The sequence below is a fragment of the Podarcis bocagei genome (genome assembly GCF_964188305.1).
Source record: "Podarcis bocagei genome assembly, chromosome: 7".
NCBI lineage: Eukaryota > Metazoa > Chordata > Lepidosauria > Squamata > Lacertidae > Podarcis > Podarcis bocagei.
The window spans coordinates 48,393,444-48,416,265 of NC_138132.1; the positions used below are offsets into that span (position 1 = coordinate 48,393,444).

At 40.9% G+C, this 22,822-nt stretch overlaps 1 protein-coding gene across 11 annotated transcripts; it reads right to left on the reverse strand.

Annotated features, from left to right (window-relative positions):
- Positions 1-1,404: 1,404 nt before the first annotated feature.
- TERB1 (telomere repeat binding bouquet formation protein 1) lies at positions 1,405-22,815 on the reverse strand. 11 transcript variants are annotated; one of them, XM_081202696.1, is made up of 19 exons: positions 21,966-22,255; positions 20,179-20,270; positions 19,623-19,733; positions 19,399-19,527; positions 16,132-16,263; positions 15,402-15,462; positions 15,189-15,301; positions 14,959-15,081; positions 13,490-13,633; positions 12,319-12,450; positions 11,494-11,619; positions 10,923-11,086; positions 9,382-9,749; positions 8,849-8,913; positions 6,546-6,626; positions 5,717-5,887; positions 4,770-4,882; positions 4,193-4,402; positions 1,407-1,669 (listed from the first exon to the last, which is right to left on the reverse strand). In XM_081202696.1, exons 1-19 carry the CDS (start codon positions 22,052-22,054, stop codon positions 1,643-1,645), a joined length of 2,451 nt encoding a protein of 816 aa, XP_081058822.1. In that variant the 5' UTR covers positions 22,055-22,255; the 3' UTR covers positions 1,407-1,642. The 11 variants fall into 11 exon arrangements, 5 of the variants coding, with proteins under 5 accessions (XP_081058821.1, XP_081058820.1, XP_081058824.1 ...); XM_081202697.1 differs by lacking the exon at positions 1,407-1,669 and adding an exon at positions 1,886-2,332; XR_014010242.1 differs by lacking the exons at positions 1,407-1,669; positions 21,966-22,255 and adding exons at positions 3,027-3,281; positions 22,694-22,812 and having other exon boundaries at positions 3,738-4,402; positions 4,770-4,879.
- Positions 22,816-22,822: the final 7 nt, after the last annotated feature.

Here is a 22,822-nt window from a genome sequence, read left to right on the forward strand (position 1 = left end):
TGAACCTTTGGAAACCTAGACTGGGCACTCAGCTACACTGGCAAAGAAAAAATGCTTTATGTGCACTATTTATGCATTTTAACACTGTGACATCAGATGGCATTGTGGAGTTCCGTTTTTCCTAACCCGATTTCTCATACATAGTTTGCAACATGTTTAACTGAAACGATTATTTGATGTGTCTAGATCCAGCCTTGAAATGAACTTCTTTTTCTCGTTCATTTCGTAGCAAAATATTTCTTAGAATTGGTTCGGACTTAAATTTGAGAGAAAGGGGAGATATTGGTTGTAGAATATATGAGTAAAATCAGAGGAGAGATAGGAAATGGGGGGGTGCCTATGGTTATACTGTAGCAGTCTCAGGGAGACAGGGCACTGGAGGTTGGACATAGCAGATAAGGAAAAGATGGGATAGATAGGTGACAGATCTATCGTCTGATTCTTCTCCCAGCCTATAGGATCTATGTTGCTCTATCAACCAACTGTTTAGAGATTTTTAAAATATCAAGCAGTAAAATTAATGCTTTTAAATAAATAAACCATTCAGCCTGATCAAGTCTGCAACCACCCACATTTTAATCTTGGATGAGGGAACTGACCTAGTACGTATTACAGAAACCTGGGTGGACAAGTTGGGGTGTGTGACTGCTCTTACCCATTTCTGTTCACCTGAGTATTTGGTTCAGAACCAGCATAGACTGATAGGGTGGGAGTTGCCATGATCCACACAGATTCCATCTCCTTCACCAGGAGGGCCCATGTGTTTGGAGAACAGATTTAATGATACTGGATCAGAAACACAAAACTGGGATTCTACTGTTATATTATGCACCTCGCTGCCCAAAATTATCCCTGCCCAAGCTAGCAAAGTTGGTTTCTGGGGTGGTACAGGAGAACCCCAGCACTGTTGTTTTGGGGTATTTAAACATTCAAATGGGGACCACCTTATGTAGAGCTGTTTGGGACTTCATGGCCACAACCATGGGGGTGTCCCCATACATCACTGTCCCAATGTAAGTGGCAGGACATGTTCTATGCCTAGTCTTTGTGACAGGGCATTTGGGGATGGTGTTAAGAACCCTTCCCTGATATTCAAATGTCCACACATGAAGACTGAATCCCTGAATGCTCTGGAGGATTTTCTAGCTGATAGATGGTGATTCTGTTGGAACTCAGGTTTCACTATGAAATGGCAGGGTGGAAAGGGTAATAGTAGCAATGGCAGGGAAGGATAAAAGGGGGAAAACCAGTTATACCTTAAATGCTTTTATCCACTGAGAAAGTGAAATGCCCTAATAAACACAAAATGCATATTTAAAGTTTAATAAGTTTAGCAATAAACTTGTTTTTCATTTGTGTAGCATTTTCATATTTATTTTTAAAGAACATTTATATCCAAAGCAAGTAAAAATACTGTAAGATAGAATAGTTACCAACTTTCTTGATTATACATATTGATAAATTATATTCAAAATAAATTTACTGATTAAAAGGACTTATAGGACACAAAATAATCAAGTACAAAATGGAGTACCCTCTTTAAAATAAAAATAATTATTACATTTTAAACAAACAAACAAAAAAGAACCAACTTGTATGATGATCCTGTTTCCTTGACAGAATACACGTAACTTATAAGATGTCATATGCTTTTCTTGTTTTTATTTTTCTGTGAGAGAGAAGAGAAAAAGGGAAACTAGACAAGGCAAATGTCAGAGCATTGGGACAGACAAATATTTGTTATCAAGTTGTGATTCATATGGCTATACAGGCTGGACATATCAGGTGAGAGGAAGGTGTGTGAGAGAAGAATGTGGCTTTTTTAGAGCTCCAACTCTGTCAGTACTTTATGTTGTGTTAGCAGTCAGAGTCAACATTTGCTTACCTGACAATTTATGTGACCCTGATAAGGGCGGTTTCTGCCATATGTTAGCTGCATGACCAACTGAGGAGAAAGCCAGAACCAGTTGCACAGAAAAGCAGAGCTGCTGGGCTAGTTTTGGCAAGGGACATCAGCGGACTTTCTTGTATGGAGAAGAAAATGTAAACTGGGTGCAGAGGAGTGGGAAGAGCTCCCGGGCTAGTTCTGGGAAGGAGGCATCCCAGGCTTGGAGCATCCACTTGTCAGGTGGCAATAGTTTTGTGTAGAAAATTTCACAGGATGCCACAGTGCTGCTTTACATCTTGAATAACTTCCATCACCAAAGGAGAAAGGAACACTGGGCATAATTCCATTAAATGGGTGGAGCTAATCCAGGCCCTCTCAAAAATTGTCTCATTGCTAAAGTACAGATCAGATGTCTCTAACCCCCGGTCAGTAACATTCTCCCTGCTGAAATACAGAAGGTTCCATTGGTATTTCTGTTTCACCAACTCTTGAAGACATACCTGTTTGGACAAACATTTTCCTGCTATCCTGATTTGACTGCTGCTTTAACTGTTTTAACTATTGTGCTGTTCTGATGGGCTTGCTTAGGTATATATTTTAATTATGGATGTTTTAATGTAGTTGTTGTGCTAATTATTTTAATTACAGGTTGCTGTATTTTTATAATTGGCTTTACAGTACAGTGGTACCTCTGGATACGAACAGGAGCCATTCCAGAGCCCTGTTTGTATCCAGAGCAGAACACAACCTGCGTCTGCGCATGCATGGGTCGCAATTTGCCGCTTCTGCGCATGCGTGTGACATCATTTTGACTGCGCATGCACAATCGGCGAAACCCGGAAGTAACGCGTTCCGTTACTTCCGGGTTGCCGCAGAGCACAACCCAAAAATGCTCAACCTTAAGCAACTTCAAGCCGAGGTATGACTGTGTTCTTCTTATTTTGTTGGCTTTTATTCGCTTGAAAATGGCTGCTTACCCGGTCACAGGGTGGGTGGCTGTTGCAGTCTGTTGCACCAGGCCCCTCCCGCTTGGGAGCAACATCAGGGCTATGCAGCTGGCTGTTGGGGAATTCCCAGGCCAGTCACGGGAGATCGGTGGGCTTTCCCACCATAGGCTATTTGATTCCTAGCCAATACGCCCAACCCCAGGACAAATAAATGAAACATTTATTTGCTTGAGAACAGCCTTGGTATTTCTTCTTGAAATGAAATGTACTATTTAAATGCTTTTATGGTAATGGTCTCATTGTAATGAGAGCCAGTGTGGTGTAGTGGTTAAGAGTAGTGGACTCATAATCTGGTGAACTGGGTTTGATTTCCTGCTCCTCCACATGCAGCTGCATGGTGACCTTGGGCTAGTCACACTTCTTTTAAGTCTCTCAGCCTCACTCACCTCACAGAGTAGATAGGTAGCCGTGTTGGTCTGCCATAGTCAAAATAAAAAAACTCCTTCCAGTAGCACCTTAAAGACCAACTAAGTTAGTTCTTGGTATGAGCTTTCGTGTGCATGCACACTTCTTCAGATACACTGAAACAGAAGTTGCCAGATCCTTATATATAGTGAGAAGGTGGGGAGGGGTGTTACTCAGAAGGGTGGTGGGAATGGGAGATAGGCAGATAGCTGAGAGAGCCTGTTGAGTCGTCAACAGGCTCTCTCAGCTATCTGCCTATCTCCCATTCCCACCACCCTTCTGAGTAACACCCCTCCCCACCTTCTCACTATATATAAGGATCTGGCAACTTCTGTTTCAGTGTATCTGAAGAAGTGTGCATGCACACGAAAGCTCATACCAAGAACTAACTTAGTTGGTCTTTAAGGTGCTACTGGAAGGAGTTTTTTTATTTTCACCTCACAGTGTGTTTGTTGTGGGGGAGGAAGGGTAAGGAGATTGTTAGCCACTTTGAGACTCCTTAGGGTAGTGATAAAGCAGGATATCAAATCCAAACTCTTCTTCATTGGTTATAAACAATAAAATTGATTGAAGTACAATCAATTAATATTATTGCAAAATACTATTGAGTCCCAGCGATGATATTTGGGTTTAATATAACCTTACTTTCATAGTTTACACTTACAGAAGTAAATGGCTACTTAGATTCAAGTTCTGGTTTTTACTCAGTGAAAGCCACTCCCATTGTAGGGGCAAGTGTCATTATTTGCGTAGTCCTGCCTCCATCACTAATGGAGAACCACCATGCACTGAAGAGAAGTAATTTTCAAAACCAGCCCAATGGTTCTTTCCTTTCCTCTCATCCTGTCCCAAAGGTGTAAAATACTAGCACAAAATTAATCTGAAATATTACCTGTAAGTGGCAGTATTTCTTAGCAAGGTCAACATTTGTCCTTCCCTTCTGAAACGGGTAAGTCCATAAAATTAAATTCCAATGATGGCCCATTTTCTTTACACCATCCAAAAGAAATCTTATTTCTTCTGACGTAAAATTTTTCCTAATTCTCCGTTTGCTTTTTTCAACAGCTACTGCAGGTATATCTGGCAGATGAATATCAGTTTCCTGCATTATTAATGAAAACAGTACACATTTGGCAGATGTGCCAGAGCTCAATGGTAACATGCATACAAGGAAATAAAGAAGGTCCTATGTTCAGTCTCAAGACCAACTCAAGCATTGTACAGGTATATATTCCCCCAAAGTGGGGCTACCAGAGCTTTGGTTAAACTATTTGTTTGTTTGTGTGTTTAGTAGCAATAGCTTGTGGTTTACGGATATCCTTTCACCAGTTATGAATAGTATTTATCAGTGTGCTGAGACCGGGTCTCAGTTTAGGCATTAACACTTATTACAAATAACACTGTCATGTGTATTAGAACATATACACAAATGTAAACATGCAGAACATTTGCCATTGAGGTGTCCATACCCCATCTTTAAATGAGAAAGTATGATCTTCATTCAGATCCTGGTCTTTAAGCCTGTGGTTCTGTTGGATTATTTGTTTCTTTGAATATGCATCCTGTTTTGTTTGAAGATCTGCTGTTTGAAACACAACATTTGCTTATTTAAAATTACTGAAAGTTATGGAAGACAAACGGCAGAGCTAGATTTTATGAGAGAAATGCAGGGCTCCCCAAATCCTGTGTTTTCCATCACAGCTATGGGGAACTTTTGGCCTTTCATATGTTGCTGATCTATGGCACTGGCTGCGCTTGTGGGGACTGATGGAAGTTGTAGTTCAGCAACATCTGGAGGGCCAAAGGTTCCACATACCTGCTTTATCATGATGCTAATGCTGGCATAGGCAACCTTTGTAGGACAAATTTCGTGGGCAGGCTTAACCCTTTTCCCAGCTGCTGAGTCTCCCCTGCAAAGGTATCCCTGGAGATGTTATTTTACTGCCCCGCCCCTCCAGGTTTCATGATTAGTAGAAGCCTGGTTGCCACAAAAAATGAACCAGGGAGGGCTCTGGGAAGAGGAAATTCAGCTAACTTGGGGGATCTGTGGTTGAAGTCAGGAGATGACACATCCATTGAATTGAATTGAATAGAATTGAATTGACTATTGGCATATATTTGCATTCTAATTGCTTCTTTTATTTCTTACATTTTATTTTATTGTATTAGAATTTAAACTATATGAAATATAATAAAATACAGTATATAAAAAATTAAAAGGCAATAAACATATACCGGTAATTAAAAATCATACAGCGTATTGCACAGCATATAACAATTGCTGCAACAGGCAGAAAAATCATTAAGTGGTCTGCCAAGACCCTCAGCAATTTTCAAGTGGTCGGGGGGGGGGGTTGGAAACCACTGGGCTTGAGCATGATCCACATGAAATTTTATGAAAAATGATTACTATTACCATTACAGTCTGTAGAAATATTCTTGCTAGAGATAATAGATCTTTTTATCTTCCTTTTATATTTCAGTTCAGTTTCTAGAGTAACTTTGTGTTGTTCACATAGATATTGACAAGACCGCAAAATCTTGCTAAAATTTCGGCTGTTTAAGGGAATTCCTACTGTTATGCAACCTGAAAGATATAGAATATTACTAAAATAGCATGTGACTCTTTAGAAAAAGCATTTTAAAAAGGATTTCAGACTGAATTTTTCATATCTGCTTTTAGTAAATTGTGATTTATATATTCTGGTCTTTCCAGGTTTAACATCAGTAAATCTAGCAAGTACTTTTTGGGAATTCATTGGTAAACCTAATATTGAACCAGTAAATTGAATAATAGAATTGTTGAGTTGGAAGTGGCCTTGTTATTGTTCAAATATTCAAAATTGTGGAGTGGGATTCTTCTTTGCTTAGATTTCCAAAACAAAATTGCTAATTTTTAAGACACAATACAAAGTGATTGCGTCTTTAAATGTAAAAAAAATTCTGGCATTTAAAAGAAAGGAACTACAGTGGTACCTTGGATTAAGAACTTAATTCATTCCGGAGGTCTGTTCTTAACCTGAAACTGTTCTTAACCTGAGGTGCCACTTTAGCTAATGGGGCCTCACGCTGCCAATGCACGATTACTGTTCTCATCCTGAAGCAAAGTTCTTAACCTGAGGTACTATTTCTGGGTTAGCAGAGTCTGTAACCTGAAGCGTCTGTAACCTGAGGTACCACTGTATCTGTTAGTGTCTAGAAGTCTAATTTAGGCTTCTTACAAAACAGAACAACAACAAAATCACCTGTGCACTGCAACTCTGCTATTTTAGAAGCAGACAGATTACAGTTTATCCTCCTGCTTGTTATTCTTGAGCATAATGGATCTATAAAAGAAAAATGTTATTGGATTAATATGAAACATATGGTTAAGAATTCAGATGTTATGTATTTTATGTAGTTATAGACCATAATAACACAAATTAAGATAAAGATAAAAAAGGCATTAATTTGTTCAGTTGACAGTGATGCAGGAGCATGGAGTCCAAGTCCATAGCATCTAACATAGTTTCCAGAACTTCAAAATTTTATTACAATGTGTGGGAGGGACACACAAGTACCCCTTTAGTTAAGGTGGGTAGCCAACAAAAAAGTCCAACATTATGTCTCAAAATTCTTTTTATAAAAATGACACTTGTTAGGGTACGTCCATTATGGCATTAGCCTCAGCATCCAATTTTCAGCTTTGTGGAGCTTGAGTTACTACGACAGCCTTAACTCTGGTCTTAAAATAATTGAATACAACTGTGCTTATATTTTAAAGGCAACAGACATTTATATCATGAATAGTTTTAACATTAAAAAGTCATACTAGATTATGAAATTTAAGACAAATTCATCATTGAATATGTGATGGAGTAATAGTATTATTCCACACGGGCAACTACCGTATGTAGCATGCTTGGACAACATATAATGAACAATATATGTATAACATATTGGCTTTGTTTAGATGTCATCCTAAACCATAGTTTAGCACCACATGCATTTTAGCACCACATGCATAATCTATAGCATACCTTGGTCTCACACACTTCCTTCATTTTTTCATGCAGCCAAGGATGAGTTTGTATGCTTTTGCTTTTGCTTCTGCTTTCAGTTAAACACAGATTGCCATGTCATCCATACCTGGAATTGTAGTCAATACTAACTATGCTGCTTAGTTTCCAACAAGCCAGCATCATAACCTGTGGTCTGAAGTTGGTATGTTTGTAGTGTATCTTGATTTCTGTAAGGCTTTTCACAAAGCCTCTCGTGGTATAATTGGGGAGAAGCTTGCAAAATGTGGGCTGGATGAAGTTACTGTTAGGAGGATTTTGTAGCTGGTTGACTGAGCAAACCTAAAGAGTGATCACTAATTGTTCCTCATAATCCTCGGAAAAGTGTGACAAGAGGGATGCCACAGGGTTCTGTCCTAGGCCCGTTGTTGTTCAACATATTTATAAATAACTTGGATGAAGGTACTGAGGAGATGCTCATCAAATTTGGAGACACACCAAACTGGGAGGGGTAGCTAACACTGCAGAAGACAGAATCGGAATTCAAGGTTACTGTAACAGTTTGGAGAACTGGGCCATGAATTTCAAGAGAGACAAATGTAAGGTTCTAATAACCAGATGCACAAATATAAGATGGACAACTGTGAAAAGGATCTAAGGGTCTTAATAGACCACATGATTAACATGTGTGGTGCATGATCAACAGTGTGATGCAGCAGTAAAAAAAAGCTAGTGTCCAGATCAAGGGAAGTAATAGTGCCTCTCTATTCTGCCTTGGTCAGACAGCAACTGGAGTACTGTGTCCAGTTCTGGGCACCACAATTTAAGAAGGATATTGACAAGCTGGAATGTGTACAGAGGAGGGAAACCAAGATGATCAAGGGTCTGGAAACAACGCCTAATGAGGAACAGTTGAGGGAACTGAGTATGCTTAGTCTGCATAAGAGGAGATATGATAGCCATCTTCAAATATCTAAAGGGCTGTCACATAGAGGACAGAACAAACTTGAAGTCCTGAACCAATGTCTTCAAGTTAGAAGAAAGGAGATTCTGACTAAATATCAGGAAGAACTTTCTGACACAAGAGCTATTCAACAGTGGAATGGACTCCCTTTGGAGGTTGTGGACGCTCCTTCCTTGGAGGTGTTTAAGCAGAAGTTGGATGGCCCATCTGTCATGGATGCTTTAGTTGAGCTTCCTGCATTGCAGGAATGGGGGTGGATAATTAGATGAGCCTCAGGATGCCTTCGGATTCTATAGTTTTATGAACCACAGTGTGTTGCTCCAACCAACACAACAAACCACTTTTAACCAAATGTAAAAAGCAAAAGGTTGTGACTGCTTCTTTTGGCTATGCAGGAGAGGAGAGAAGGGACCAAGTGAACAAGCCCAAGGCTTAAGCATGATGTGCAAATGCAACCACTAAGTATGGTATATGGTGAAGATATATATGTGCTTACTTTTCATCCAATTTAAAATAAACTAATTTCTAACAACGATCAACTTAGTAAAATGTCAGAAATTGAACACTTTTGATTAACAGTACCTACCTGTATTTTGTACCAGTTGAGTTCTTCTTTTACCTGCAATATCTGTCTGTTTACACAATAATTCACTAAAAGGATAAGAAAGACATTCTTAAAACTTGACCTAATATATATTTCATTGTGTTGTATCATGCTTCTCGACTCCCACAATTTCCCACATAGCACTGCAGTGAATAATGCTAACCAGGGAAAGGGGGGCATGTTTCATATGCACATTGAAGCTTGGGATAATTTTATTTATTGTCTGCATTTATCTGATATAAATCATTTTCTTACACTTCGCTTCAAATAAAAATTCTCAGGGTAGCTTCCACACATGAGGCTATTCCAGTAGCCATGAAGAAGTTCAAAAGCTGAAAGTAAAAGGTTTCATTTTGAAAGAGGTCTACAGCTCCCTATATATTCCAGATGGAATTTCAGTCCATTAGAGTTCATGACAAAGTTTAATAATATTAAATGCAGTTTGCTAATTTGATTCACAATCAGGATTTAAAAGTATCAATTTAAAATTGTATGTAGGATCCAAGATGCAATACCTTAGTTGTACTTCAGAGTTGCTAGATTCACCAACAGTGTTTTTATCTGTAATATGTTTATGTTGGTGGGTCATGTTGGGTGTCCTCATTTTATCAGCTGCATGAAGATTAAGTTCATTTCGACTGACTGACACATCAGTTGGATTCCTATTGGCAGGCTTTAGAAATTCATTCTTTGAATAGTCTTTTACAAATGTAGTAGCAATCGGTTTAGCAGACATAGAATCTAGTAATTGTTGCTTCACTTCTGTATGTGTTATGTCACTTGAATTTGGCTTGCTTGCATTTTCTTTAAGATGCATAGGGGTAGTCTGCAGGATCACTTCTTTCGGAATATCATCAATTAATATTTGTCTTCTCACTTTTTCCTGTGTTTTAAAAAATAGCAATTGAAGGTCATACAAAATACATCCAGTGGGTGGGGGAGGGTGGAAAAACATGGCTACTTATATTGAAGGTTCAAGGCAGGGATGATCAACTCAGGGAGTTGACTTGACCTAGTTTCACACCTAGTCATAAAAGCCAAACTTTGTTGGTTAGAATGAAAACATCACTCACACCCCATTACTTCTTTCATAATCTTATTTAACATTTCAGGTATGTATTTTTCCTGTGTTTTTTCCCTTTAAGTTGAAGTCAGTTTTAATTTGCTGAACTCAGTTCTTGTTTTGACAATTGCATCTTGGTTCCACAATTTTAATATTACTGCATATATACTTTGAAGCAAGAAGTATTTGTCAAATTCAGGTCAAATTGTTGTTGTTGTCTTTTCATGCTCAAGTCCCTTCAAAACAAGCAGCTGAAAATACTGCATAAAAACAAGACTAGGGCATAAAAATAATGAAACCTAAGAAATCATCCAACACAAACAAGACTTAGCGTTCCAAAGCATTTTAGAATGTGTAAACAGATAAGGAAGATGTTTCTTCCTGTGATATCCTAACCTTCACCAATCAAATTAAAATATTTTTAAAAAATAATAATTCACTACTGGAAATAACTGGAATTAAATTACTGAGGGAAAGCATGTGATCACAGAAGTTCATGTTGAATCACCATGACTATGTGGCTGAAGATGGGGGAGCAATAATTTTACAGGTGGGTAGGATATTTTATCTGAAGTACTATAAGTAGCTGAAATATGTTTGCATAACAAAGAATGGTCATGTTTGTGAATTTACACAAGCTAGGAATACTAGAATAGAAACAAACATCTTTAGCTAAAAAGTGAAGCCAAGACAGGATGGAAGCTTGAAAAAGGTGCTATTCCCCACAGAAGGCATACCATAAACTTGTTTTTGCTAGCCCTACCTTCTGGACTGACTGGGAGGAATAACCCAGATGATGATATCCTCCTTCCACCACAGGAAAATTGGGGGGGGGGGCATTTTTTTAAAAAAAACTTACCAGATTTATGCTTCCCTTTTTATAATTCACTCAGACACCATTTTCTTGCATAGAACTATTCCTCTGTTTTTAACATACTGCATCCTTTCTTTTTTAAAAAAAAACAAACAAAACCCCAAAAAACAAAGAACCACCTGTTGTTGGTCATTTTCAAGTCCTTCGATTCTACGTAAAATTTCTTTGGCTTTGTCCCAGTAGTCTTCAAGGATCATCTCTCTGTTCTGCCAATCAACCTTCAACTGTTCTGCATCATTCAGTTTTAATGAATGTTTTCCTAACTTCAGTGACAACTTCTCAGCTTTAGGAAAAGTTAGAATAAGGCAAGGTAAGCTGGCTTTATAAAAACAGAATTATATTTCATGCTACATGCCAAAGTCTTAAAATATTGGGTCCCAATGAGAGTGACTTATTTAAGATGTGTTTTATTTTGCCTTTTACATCTCTCTGCAGTATCTAAAGGACCTTATACAAATATAGCCCCAGACATACTTCCTTCATTAATATTTCTGCTTCATCAAGGGAAGATGGAAGCAAGAAGAGATCAAATTAAAAAGTAGAAGAATGTGGGTAGGGAAGCTCTAACCTGGGTGAAATAGGGAATTTTGAAGACAAAGCAAATGGTCAAGTAGCTAATGGGCAAGAAGATATTCATAAATCTGCCCTGTAAGTTTTTTAAAACAGTAATGAAAATAATGATAATCTTACTGATCTGTTTGCAATTTTGCAGCACAAAGGTAGCAGCCTTATTTAGTTCTTCATCCTGCGATTCAGTTAGTGCCTGAATCATAAGTGGAAGGCCATTGTTCTTGACCAGAGCAAATTGATTTTCCTCTAAAAAAAAAAATACCATTAGTTTCTTGGAACATATTTGTCCAAAATGTACAGTTGTAACAGTACCTCTTATCATATTTGGAAGAATAAGCAATAAAATTACAATGGGATAAAGTTATATTGAATTTTCAGCCCAACTTCAGTTAGTCATATCTAACTTATTTGCATACGCTCAGTAACATGCTGTAGTGTGACTTCATTTGCATGAATCTGTCCTATTAGTTTTAATGGAAATATTGCATAGTGCCTTTATACTTAGCTACCACTAATAACTCTAACTTGGCTTTGACAGTTGATTATCAGGATTTTGTAGAAGTTCCTAGATCCTGCACTAGAAATAACCACTAATGAAAAAGGTGCCTAATCATAATCCTTTTTATACTACAAACCTAACCATGTTTACTTAAAAGTAAGTTTCACTGAGTTCAATGGGGCTTAGTCCCAGCTAAGTGGATATAGGATTGCAGCCTAAATGTAGTAAGTTTCAAAATGATGAATTTTTTTATTTGTTATTTTATTTCAATGAGGGATAAAGCAGCTTGTTAAAACCAACCATGCATTACTGTAGCAACATCAGGTTTGGTATCTTCATAGGTTATTATTAAGTACAGCAATTGTGCACTGTAATTCTAATACAAACTACATTTGAATGCAACATCTAACATGTTCAATTTAAGAAAGATAGAACCAGTATCCTACCGCAGCCATCTGTACAATGTCCAAGGGTAAGTATAATACTATTTTTTTCTCCCAGATCCAGATGTTTGTAAGAAAGCAGTGTTAGGAGATTTGGCACAATATTATACCTTGACAGGTTAATTCCAACAGCAGCTATTGGTACAAAATAAATTTAAAAGGAAAAAACACCCATTAAACTCAACATGCAGTAAAGAAACATACAGTGGTACCTCGAGTCAAGTACTTAATTCATTCCGGAGGTCCGTTCTTAACCTGAAACTGTTCTTAACCTGAAGCACCACTTTAGCTAATGGGGCCTCTTGCTGCCGCCGCGCCGCCAGAGCACGATTTCTGTTCTCATCCTGAAGCAAAGTTCTTAACCCGAGGTACTATTTCTGGATTAGCGGAGTCTGTAACCTGAAGCATCTGTAACCTGAAGCGTATGTAACCCGAGGTACCACTATACTTTTATAGAGTGCCTGTTCCATCCTTTCTTCAAGTTATCTCAAGCTTTCATCCAATACCAGGTACAACACTTAACTACAAGATTTGTGAGGACTGGGAATTAAAAGAATTTGCAACTCTCTTCCCCTCCTTGCAGGATCCTTAACTTACCGGTATTTTGATGATATTTAATGTTTGTCATGTTAATAAATAAAGTCAGAAGCCAAGGCAGATCCTGGTAATATAAGTAATGAATAATCTGAGAATACCTAATTCTATAGGGAAGGGACGTGGGTGGCGCTGTGGGTTAAACCACAGAGCCTAGGACTTGCTGATCAGAAGGTCGGTGGTTTGAATCCCTGCGACGGGGTGAGCTCCCATTGCTCGGTCCCTGCTCCTGCCAACCTAGCAGTTCAAAAGCACGTCAAAGTGCAAGTAGATAAATAGGTACTGCTCCAGCAGGAAGGTAAACGGCGTTTCCGTGCGCTGCTCTGGTTCGCCAGAAGCGGCTTAGTCATGCTGGCCACATGACCTGGAAGCTGTACGCTGGCTCCCTCGGCCAATAAAGCGAGATGAGCGCCGCAACCCCAGAGTCGGCCACAACTGGACCTAATGGTCAGGGGTCCCTTTACCTTTACCTTAATCCTATAGGGAGGCATGGACCTAACTAGAGACTGGATGCACCCTTACAAGCTTCACTTTCTGTTAATATGTTTATATCAAAAGATATTTCAATCTGTTCACTCACAGTTGTCGGCAATACAGGCATCAATCGTTTTTGTCACCACTACTGCAAGTTTCGTGCTTGCAACTGAATTGTGTCTCAATTTCACAAGAAGCTCATCCAAAACAGCTAATCCACCAACAGAAACAAAAAATTGCTGCATTCTTGCTTGAAGAAACAAAACAAACCATAACAATTACCGGTCATGCTTCTCTCATAGTTTGCTTTAAGCTAAAGTTTTCTAGGCTTTCTGTCAAATGCAGAAGGTCTCCAGTTCAATCCCAAGCATCTCCAGGTAGGGCTGGGAAGGACCCCTGTCTGAAATCCTGGAGACACTCCAATGCAGTGTAGATGAGACTGAGCTAGACTCAATGTAAGAAAACTTTTGTAAATTAATTTTAAGAGAACTTATTCACAAAAATTACTTTTATCATGATCTCAATTCATCCCTTCCTGAAATTGTTTCCTGCAGCAACCATTCCATCTGGTTATTACAAACCCTCCAGCATTTCTCAGATGAAAATAGGGACGTCCTATTCCATAATAATAATTTTACTATTTACATCCCACCCATCTGACTGGGTTGCCCCAGCCACTCATGTTGGTTTCCAACATACAGTGGTGCCCCGCAAGATGAATGCCTTGCAAGACGAAAAACTCGCTAGACGAAAGGGTTTTTCGGTTTTGCGTTGCTTCGCTAGACGAATTTCCCTATGGGCTTGCTTTGCAAGACGAGAAGGTCTTGCGCTTTTTTTAAAAAGCCGCTTGAAGAGGCGCAGTTGCGACGGACCGTGCTTTGCAAGACGAAAAACATTGCAAGACGAAAAGACTCGCGGAATGAATTATTTTCGTCTTGCGAGGCACCACTGTATATAAAAACATAATAAAACATTAAACATTTTAAAACTTCCCTATACAAGGTTGCCTTCAGATGGCTCGGGGGTCGGATAATTCCATGCCCTCCATAATTTCTCTGATAAAAATAGGGACATCCTAAGGAAAAGCAGGGCATTCTGCCAGCTTCTGTAAATCCAGCATTGTATCTGGAAAATAGGAACACTTGGAAGGTCTGTTATTATATAACACTATGAAAGAGCTGGTACCTGAATGTACTGTTTTTCCTCTGAGTTCTCTGTTTTGTATCAAGACTGAAAGCCATTATTTTAAACTCTAAACTGCCCTGAATGCTTTGGTAGAAAGGCAACATATATATATTTACTATTTTAACAAATGAATATATAGTGATTTCTAGAAAATGCAATACAAGCTGGAGAGGATGTGTCAACTCACTGTGCCATGGAAAAGCCCAGCCCTCCTCTCTTTAAAGCAACTTCCACTGTAAGTTCTAGAATTTGAAGATGATAATATCACCAAAGTAGCTGCCCTATTTCTGTGCAGAAGATGCATGAAATTAAGCACTAGAAATGGCAAAATAAATCCCAGCAGGCTTTTCACTGAAAAATAATGTGCTGGTACAATGGTTAGATACTTACAATTATTTGCAACTGTGAGCCCAATGAATGAACATACTGGGCGAACTATCTCAGGCTTTATACTACTTTGCAGCCAGTCTTTTGCATGAGGAAAAACCAAACTGCAAAATTTCTGATTCTCCTCTGTGGATGACAAAACAATGGCACACTTAGATCTGCATTGAAAAATACTTGTATTTTTCCTCACTGTCATCAAATAATGAAAGGAAATCTTTAACAAAAAAAATTACCATTCTGGGGATTATTTACACTTGCACAGAGAGCACTGCAAGTTGAAGACCACAGATGATATTCGTTAATTTTTTGATCCAAAAGTTTCACATCACATACTGAAAGACTTGTTCTGTTAGGAAATTAAAACAAAAACATAACAAATACCGTAGCAATTAAAGCTTGGGGGAGGAATTTTCAGTTTAGTACATCATTCTTGCTTTATTACTTACCTGAATAACTGAAGCAGAGCATTAAGGCAACCAGACTCTCTCACACACATCTGCCCACGCCCTATAAAATGACCACGTTTTGGCATGTAAAGATTTAAAATAAAATATATGAAGTATTTCAAATATCAAGCAATCAATAATTCAGTGAAATCTTAGAACTGTTTCACACATTATGTGGTATGAAGCATGCTTGTCACTGAGGGCCTCTTTAGACAATTTGTGCTCATGATGCTAGCAGGGTGGTCATAAGTGATCTTACCTTGTGAGGGATAAACTACAGTACCCAGAATTCTCTGTGGAGGAAAGGTATAGCATGTGCACAGCATGGTAGCATTGGGGAAGCATCTCAGAAAAAACTAAAGCAGAATAAATCAACCAGTAATGCACTTTATTGTGTCAAGGATATGTTGCTGAACACACCTACAATCAGTCACATGTCTGCAGGGGCCCTGAGTATGGAATAGCAGCTAAACTTAAAATGTAATATATGAAATATATAGACCATAGTGATTTATGCACTGCTAAACATGAGCATATCCTTAGAAAATATAGTGGTTAAACTTGCTTAAGTACCTGTGAATAGCAATAGGATTTATAAGCACATTTCTGTGAATGTAAGTCTAATTGACCTAATTGCAGTTAATATTCATCTGGAGGCTACTCATCATAATTTAAATTGTGTTTTTGTGTGTGTAACTGCAATTTCCTTACATGCAGCGGGGGGACTTACTGTTATTTGAAACCAGTGCTATTAAGAAATAAACAGACATTCTTTTCAAATTCACACTGGAATCGTTATTAGTTAGGTGTCTGTGAAGGTCTTCAAATGATCCAGAAGTGCATAACGTCTGTTGGCAGAATACTGAAACAAAATAGATATTCCTCTGAGAAATTTACGTGTTATATTACATTAAATTTAATAAAGCAAACAGAATCAAACTTTCTTATAAATTCTACAATAATTGTAGGTATCTGTATCAGTCTGTTGGGGGGGAGGGATTCAAATAATAGTAGCCCTTGGAGATTAAAAAATCTCAGTTTTGCCATTTTAATGACAGAGTTGTGTCTATTTCTTCTTTTGTATAGACACTGACCTATTTCTACTGACTGCCAAAATATTTTTTGGCTACAAGGTGGGTGAAGCTCAGAGCAGGGGACACTTAAGGAACATATGTAACAGTGGGGGCCAGACATTTATACACAACTTGTCCCAGTGCTGTTCAAAATCTAAATGAACCCACTGGAAGTGGTTATTTGTAGTACACTGATGACACCCATCTCTGTTTCTCTATATTATCTGAATGTACAAGCCTTTAACTGATGTTTCGATGTGGTGGTGTGATAATGAAGACTGAATCCTGATCAGATGGAGACTCTATGGACAGAGGTGTCCTGCCTGGTGGGGCAGAGCCTCAGTGCTAGCTTCCTGCCAAGAGTGCTGCCACAGGGGAAAGGGGCAAGGCGGCAGGGAGGTCAAAATGATGCAGGCACACTGGCGGAATCAATCCCAAACTTCCACTCATGAACGTAAGAAAATAAGCAGAGCCTTCTGTGCCAGGCCAATTACCCACCTAGTCCAGCATCTTGTTTTCATAGTGGCCAACCAGATGTCTGAGGAAATCCAGCAAGCAAGACCCGAGTACAAGAACATTTTGCCTTACTGTGGGTTTCCCACAACTGGTATTTAGAAGCATTATTGCCCTAGCCTTGTCTGCTGTTTTCAGTTTTGTTTCTCAAACCAACTTCCTGCTGATTAGAGTCCTTAATATGTTCCTAATTCCTCCCTAGCCAGGATGTGAACACTTTAGCATAAGGTAAGGAATCCCTGCACCATCAACACATAAATGAATGAAACTGCACCGATGTGAACAGTTTGTGGGGAAAGAGCTGTGAAATGCATAGGAAATGGGGGAAGAACTTCACTGAAGGTGGCAATGTGAACACAGCCTAAGAGTGTTTTTTTTACCAGTTTTGGCTGGTGCACCTGTTCCTGAATAAGCACAGCTTGACCACAGGAAGCTATATATTTGTAACCTCAGTATTGGATTACTGCAATGTGCTCTATGTGGGGTGCCCTTAAGATTGCTTCAGAAGCTGCAGCTAGTTCAGAATGCCATGGGTAGGTTGAAAGGGGAGCATGTAATGCACCTACAGTGGTACCCCGCAAGACGAATGCCTCGCAAGACGGAAAACCCGCAAGACGAAAGGGTTTTCTGTTTTGGAGGCGCTTCGCAAGACGAATTTCCCTATGGGCTTGCATCGCAAGACGAAAGCCCATAGGGAAATGCTGGCGGTCAGGAGCAAAGACTTTCGCCCACAGCCGGCCTTCAGAAGAGGACCTCTTCTGAAGGCCGGCGGGGGGCAAAAGTCTTTGCTCCCCCCCCCCGCCTGCCTCCCCCCCGCCTGCCCCGGGCGATCTTAAAATGCTGGCGGGCGGGAGCGAAGCGTTCGCTGCCGACCCCCAGCATTTTAAAATCTCCCCGTGTCCTGGGAAGATTTTAAAATGCTGGGGGTCGGGAGCGAAGCGCTGCAGACCCCCAGCATTTTAAAATCTCCCCGTGTCCTGGGAAGATTTTAAAATGCTGGGGGTCGGGAGCGAAGCGCTGCAGACCCCCAGCATTTTAAAATCTCCCCGTGTCCTGGGAAGATTTTAAAATGCTGGGGGTCGGGAGCGAAGCGCTGCCGACCCCCAGCATTTTAAAACCTCCCCGGGACACGGGGAGATTTTAAAATGCTGGGGGTCGGCAGCGCTTCGCTCCCGACCCCCAGCATTTTAAAACGCTGTTCCGAAGTGGGGCGGGGGGGGCGGGGACACCTGGCCCCGCCGCCCCACTTCGGAAAGCTCTTCCGAAGTGGGGAGGGGGGGCGGGAACACCTGGCCCCGCCGCCCCACTTCGGAAAGCTGTTCCGAAGCGGGGCGGGGGGGCGGGGACACCTGGCCCCGCCGCCCCACTTCGGAAAGCTCTTCCAAAGTGGGGAGGGGGGGCGGGAACACCTGGCCCCGCCGCCCCACTTCGGAAAGCTGTTCCGAAGTGGGGCGGGGGGGGCGGGGACACCTGGCCCCGCCGCCCCACTTCGGAAAGCTCTTCCGAAGTGGGGAGGGGGGGCGGGAACACCTGGCCCCGCCGCCCCACTTCGGAAAGCTCTTCCGAAGTGGGGAGGGGGGGCGGGAACACCTGGCCCCGCCGCCCCACTTCGGAAAGCTCTTCCGAAGTGGGGAGGGGGGGCGGGAACACCTGGCCCCGCCGCCCCACTTCGGAAAGCTCTTCCGAAGTGGGGAGGGGGGCGGGAACACCTGGCCCCGCTGCCCCACTTCGGAAAGCTGTTCTGAAGTGGGGCGGGGGGGGGCGGGGACACCTGCCCCATCCGCCCCACTTCGGAAAGCTGTTCCGAAGTGGGGCGGGGGGCGGGAACACCTTCTGAAGGCGGGCAGGGGGCGAAAGTCTTTGTCCCCCCTGCCTGCCTTCCCAGGGGCTTTTTAATCGCCCCGGACAGCGGAGAAGTCCTCCACTGTCCGGAGCGATTTTAAAATGCTGCCCGCCAGCATTTTAAGATAGCCCCGCACAGCGGAGAAGTCCTCCGCTGTCCCAGGGTTTTTTAAAATGCTGGGGGTGGGAAGAAAAGCCCTTGTCCCCCCCCCCCAGCCTTCAGAAGATGTCCGGGGACAGACTGTCCCCGGACCTGGTCTGAAGTCGGTTTCCCTAGGAACGCATTAATTGATTTTCAATGCATTCCTATGGGAAACCGTGCATCGCAAGACGAAAAAACCGCAAGACGAAGAGAATTGCGGAACGAATTAATTTCATCTTGCGAGGCACCACTGTACTGAAGAAGCTGCACTCACTGCCATTTTGCTACAGAGTCAAATTTAAGCCTTTGTTGTTAGTATATGTACTTGAAAACTATAGTCTTTTGAAGAAATGAAGCAAAACATGAAAACTTAGTATCTTCAAATGTGATAATATAATGATATGAAAAGAATACAATTGTGCATTACCATTACTCTCAGCTAAACCTCCTAATGTAAATAAGGCAGCTTCCTTTACCATGCTGTGCACGCTTGACTTTGCAAGGTCATATACAAACATCAAACCACCTATTTCTCGAAAATAATCACTTGCATCACCTAGAAAAGACAGAAACAATGGGGAAAGTGTCAACTTTTAAAGGAATATATTTTAATAAAACATGGAGCAATGCAACTAGAACTCAGCATCTTACTGTTTTGTTGACAAGCTGAATAAATAGTAACCAATGCCTCTTTCTGAGTAGTAGGATGATCCATTTGATATTTTAGACATTCAAGTAGTAAATTCAGATCAGTTTTCATCTCTATAAGGATAAAGCAAATAGTTTTTCAAATTATTTTACATAAATTTTATTTTCATACACAATTTAAACTGCTGATTAATTAACAGCCAGAGTCCCATTACCCTTGGGCAATCCCAACAGAGCTGGCTCAAGAGTCCAGTAGAATCTGTGCTAGCCCAGCCCAGCCCCCTTTCCCAGCCCCCAAAACCACATTTTGGGAGTTTCCACTGGCTAGCACCAGTTAGGTGAGCACACTGAGCACTCCTCATTTATGGGGTTTCTCAGTGACATATGTCAGTGGAGTCAGGCAGTTCTAAGCAGGAGGACATCTTCAACATTGTAGATCAGGTACTTGGATCTCTGCAAAAGACTATATCTTTTTCTTACTTCCATTTGAAGATTAGCCTTGCAGACTGCTAAAATAATGAAAAGTAGCATGGATATAAAATAATTTTGGCATATTTACCACATGGTATTTTCTGATCTTTTCCATTTTCCATTTTGACTGTATTATTTTCCTTAGCTGCAAAACAGAGGCGGGGCGGTTGTTCACTGTCTCTGTTATCAAAGCACAATTTTGGATTTTTAAAAAGAAAATTAAGGAAAGTAGATTCAGTTTAATAAAATCTAACATTTGTATTAATGTTGATTACCACTTCTACAGGAGCACAACATACTCAAGATCACCTAACATGCATGCATAATATATGAAGAGATGAAAAGTAAATAATTTTTATTCACCCTTCATGGATGGTGTGGCACATCTAGTTTATCAGTGTTTAGAACCAAACTGAGGAATTACTCCAAATTAATTAGCACATACTGCAAATAGATAATTTTATTTACTGTATTAAATTTCCCCCCACCCTTCTGTCCATATGAACCTAGAGTGGCATTAAATCTACTAATCTAGAAACAAATTTGAGATTATTAGCATCTTTATTGAGTGTTTTGAGAGAAACAAATAGTTTCTAAAAGTTTCTGTTAAACTTCTGGAACTAGTGTCTTTGCCCAACCCACTGGCAAGTAAAGTTGTAATTATTTTGAAGACCATGAAGAACAAGAGCTGGCAAAAACACACTTTAATCTCCTGAGTTTGTACAGCATATTACCTCCACAATATTAAATATAAATACGTAAAGTGCAACATATTTTACAGAGACAGTTTTGATGGTATAAGTGTTTTGATTGTGGTATAAGTGTTTGTAGAGCAGAGGTTACTTCCATATTATTGAGGTTTAAATAATAACAATAACTTTTACAATAAAGAAATAAACTTTTTTTTTGTTACTCTATTTAGTCTAACTGGATTCATGTACCATCTTGAGAACATTCTCAAGTTAAGCTCTTGTGTTCCTGAACTTAATGACTTTAAAATCTATTACTGATTGGCCAGGAAGTTGATTTATTGATTCTTCACTCATGTATCTGAGAGAAGCCTGTCGTTTCTCAGCCTGATCTGCTTCAGAGGCTTGTTCTGAAGTGAGGCAACCCATATACACATTGCCTTGTGTGTGGTGGGTGGGGTCAAGACAAATAAGTGAATATTCCTGCATTGCAGGGGGTTGGACTAGATGACCGTTGGGGGTCCCCTCCAACCCTACAATTCTCTGAAACACAAAAATAATAAAAACATGTTCGGAAGGGTAGCTATGAAAAGTCCTCTGCAGCAAAAAAAAACCAGCCATGTCTTCTGGCACTTTAAGGATGTGCAGATTTATCATGATTCACATAATAATGCTGTATGGAATAACATGGGATTGTAATTCTATCTTTTATATTTATTCGTGGTGCTTTTAAATGCGAGGAAATAAATAAACGAATACTTAGCAGGGAAGGAACAAGAAAGTGCCAGCGACTTTCTTCCTTTCCCCCTTTCCGACAGGAACCTGCCCATGGGCGTAGTCAGGATTTATCTGGGATGGGGGGGCAGAACCGAGTTATCTGCCACGCAATTAGTCAGTTGCCAAGAATTTCTATTTATTTACTTGATTTAGGAGTCCCCCTAAATGTACGCCCATGAGCCTGCCGTTACGCTCAAAAGGCGTCCCAGGTTGAGGGGGGAAGACGTGCCCTCACTGACACATCACTATCGTAGCACTGGCGGCGCCCCTCTAAGCAGAAGAGGCTTCTCCTTTTCGCAGCCAAGGCGACGACACTCCGCTCAGTAAAAGGAGATACTCGCTACCTGGGAAGCCTCGCAAAAGCCGCCCGCCACCCCCCCCCCCCGGGCGGCTAAACCTGAAAACTCACCGGCCGAGTTTTTCCCGCCTAAATGAAACTCCGTTTGTGAGGAAAGGTGGTGGGCGAGCGAAGGAGCCGCTCGGCCCGCGCCGCCTCATTTATTACCCCCTTCCCCCGGCACGGTTTGCCTCAGCTGCGGCGGCGAGCCTCGGCTTCATTGCTTCCTTTGAAGCTGAGCGCTCCCACCTGGGCCAAGCGGGCTTCACTCTCTCCATCTGGTGGGCCGCCTCCGATTAGGGAAATAAAACACTTGTCATAACCAAATCATGAGTTGGATATTAAACTGAGGCTGCAATCCGAAACATGCTTTACTGGAGAGGAAAAAAACCCGTACAAACCTATATACAGTGGTACCTCAGGTTACATACGCTTCAGGTTACAGACCCCGCTAACCCAGAAATATTACCTCGGGTTAAGTACTTTGCTTCAGGATGAGATCAGAAATTGTGCTCCGGCAGCGCGGCAGCAGCAGGAGGCCCCATTAGCTAAAGTGGTGCTTCAGGTTAAGAACAGTTTCAGGTTAAGAATGGACCTCCGGAAAGAATTAAGTACTTAACCTGAGGTACCACTGTATATGACTTAAGGCTTCACAAGTCCGATGAGGTGTACTTTGCGTGTAGGATGGAATGACCTATCATATAAAATATACTACTGTTTTTCCCTTCAGAAATCTTAAAAGGTGTGGAACACCCTTCACCTCAAAACGTGCTTTATGGCTATTTCTTCTTCAGTATTACTTTTCTGGTGGCATCCTCATCTCTTGAGACTTGAGGGGTCAGAGGCTCCAGGCATCCCCAAACTCGGCCCTCCAGTTGTTTTGGGACTACAACTCCCATCATCCCTAGCTAACAGGACCAGTGGTCAGG

Excerpts from the sequence above, each read along its gene's own strand:
- TERB1 (XM_081202696.1), bottom strand. The coding sequence starts at position 22,054 with ATGAGGCGGCGCGGGCCGAGCGGCTCCTTCGCTCGCCCACCACCTTTC. Across the intron at positions 15,463-16,131 it reads AGCACTGGTTTCAAATAACA|GGCGTGGGCAGATGTGTGTG; the intron begins GTAAGTCCCCCC and ends GTCATTTTATAG. Across the intron at positions 1,670-4,192 it reads AGAAATACTGCCACTTACAG|AAAAATAAAAACAAGAAAAG; the intron begins GTAATATTTCAG and ends TCTCTCTCACAG.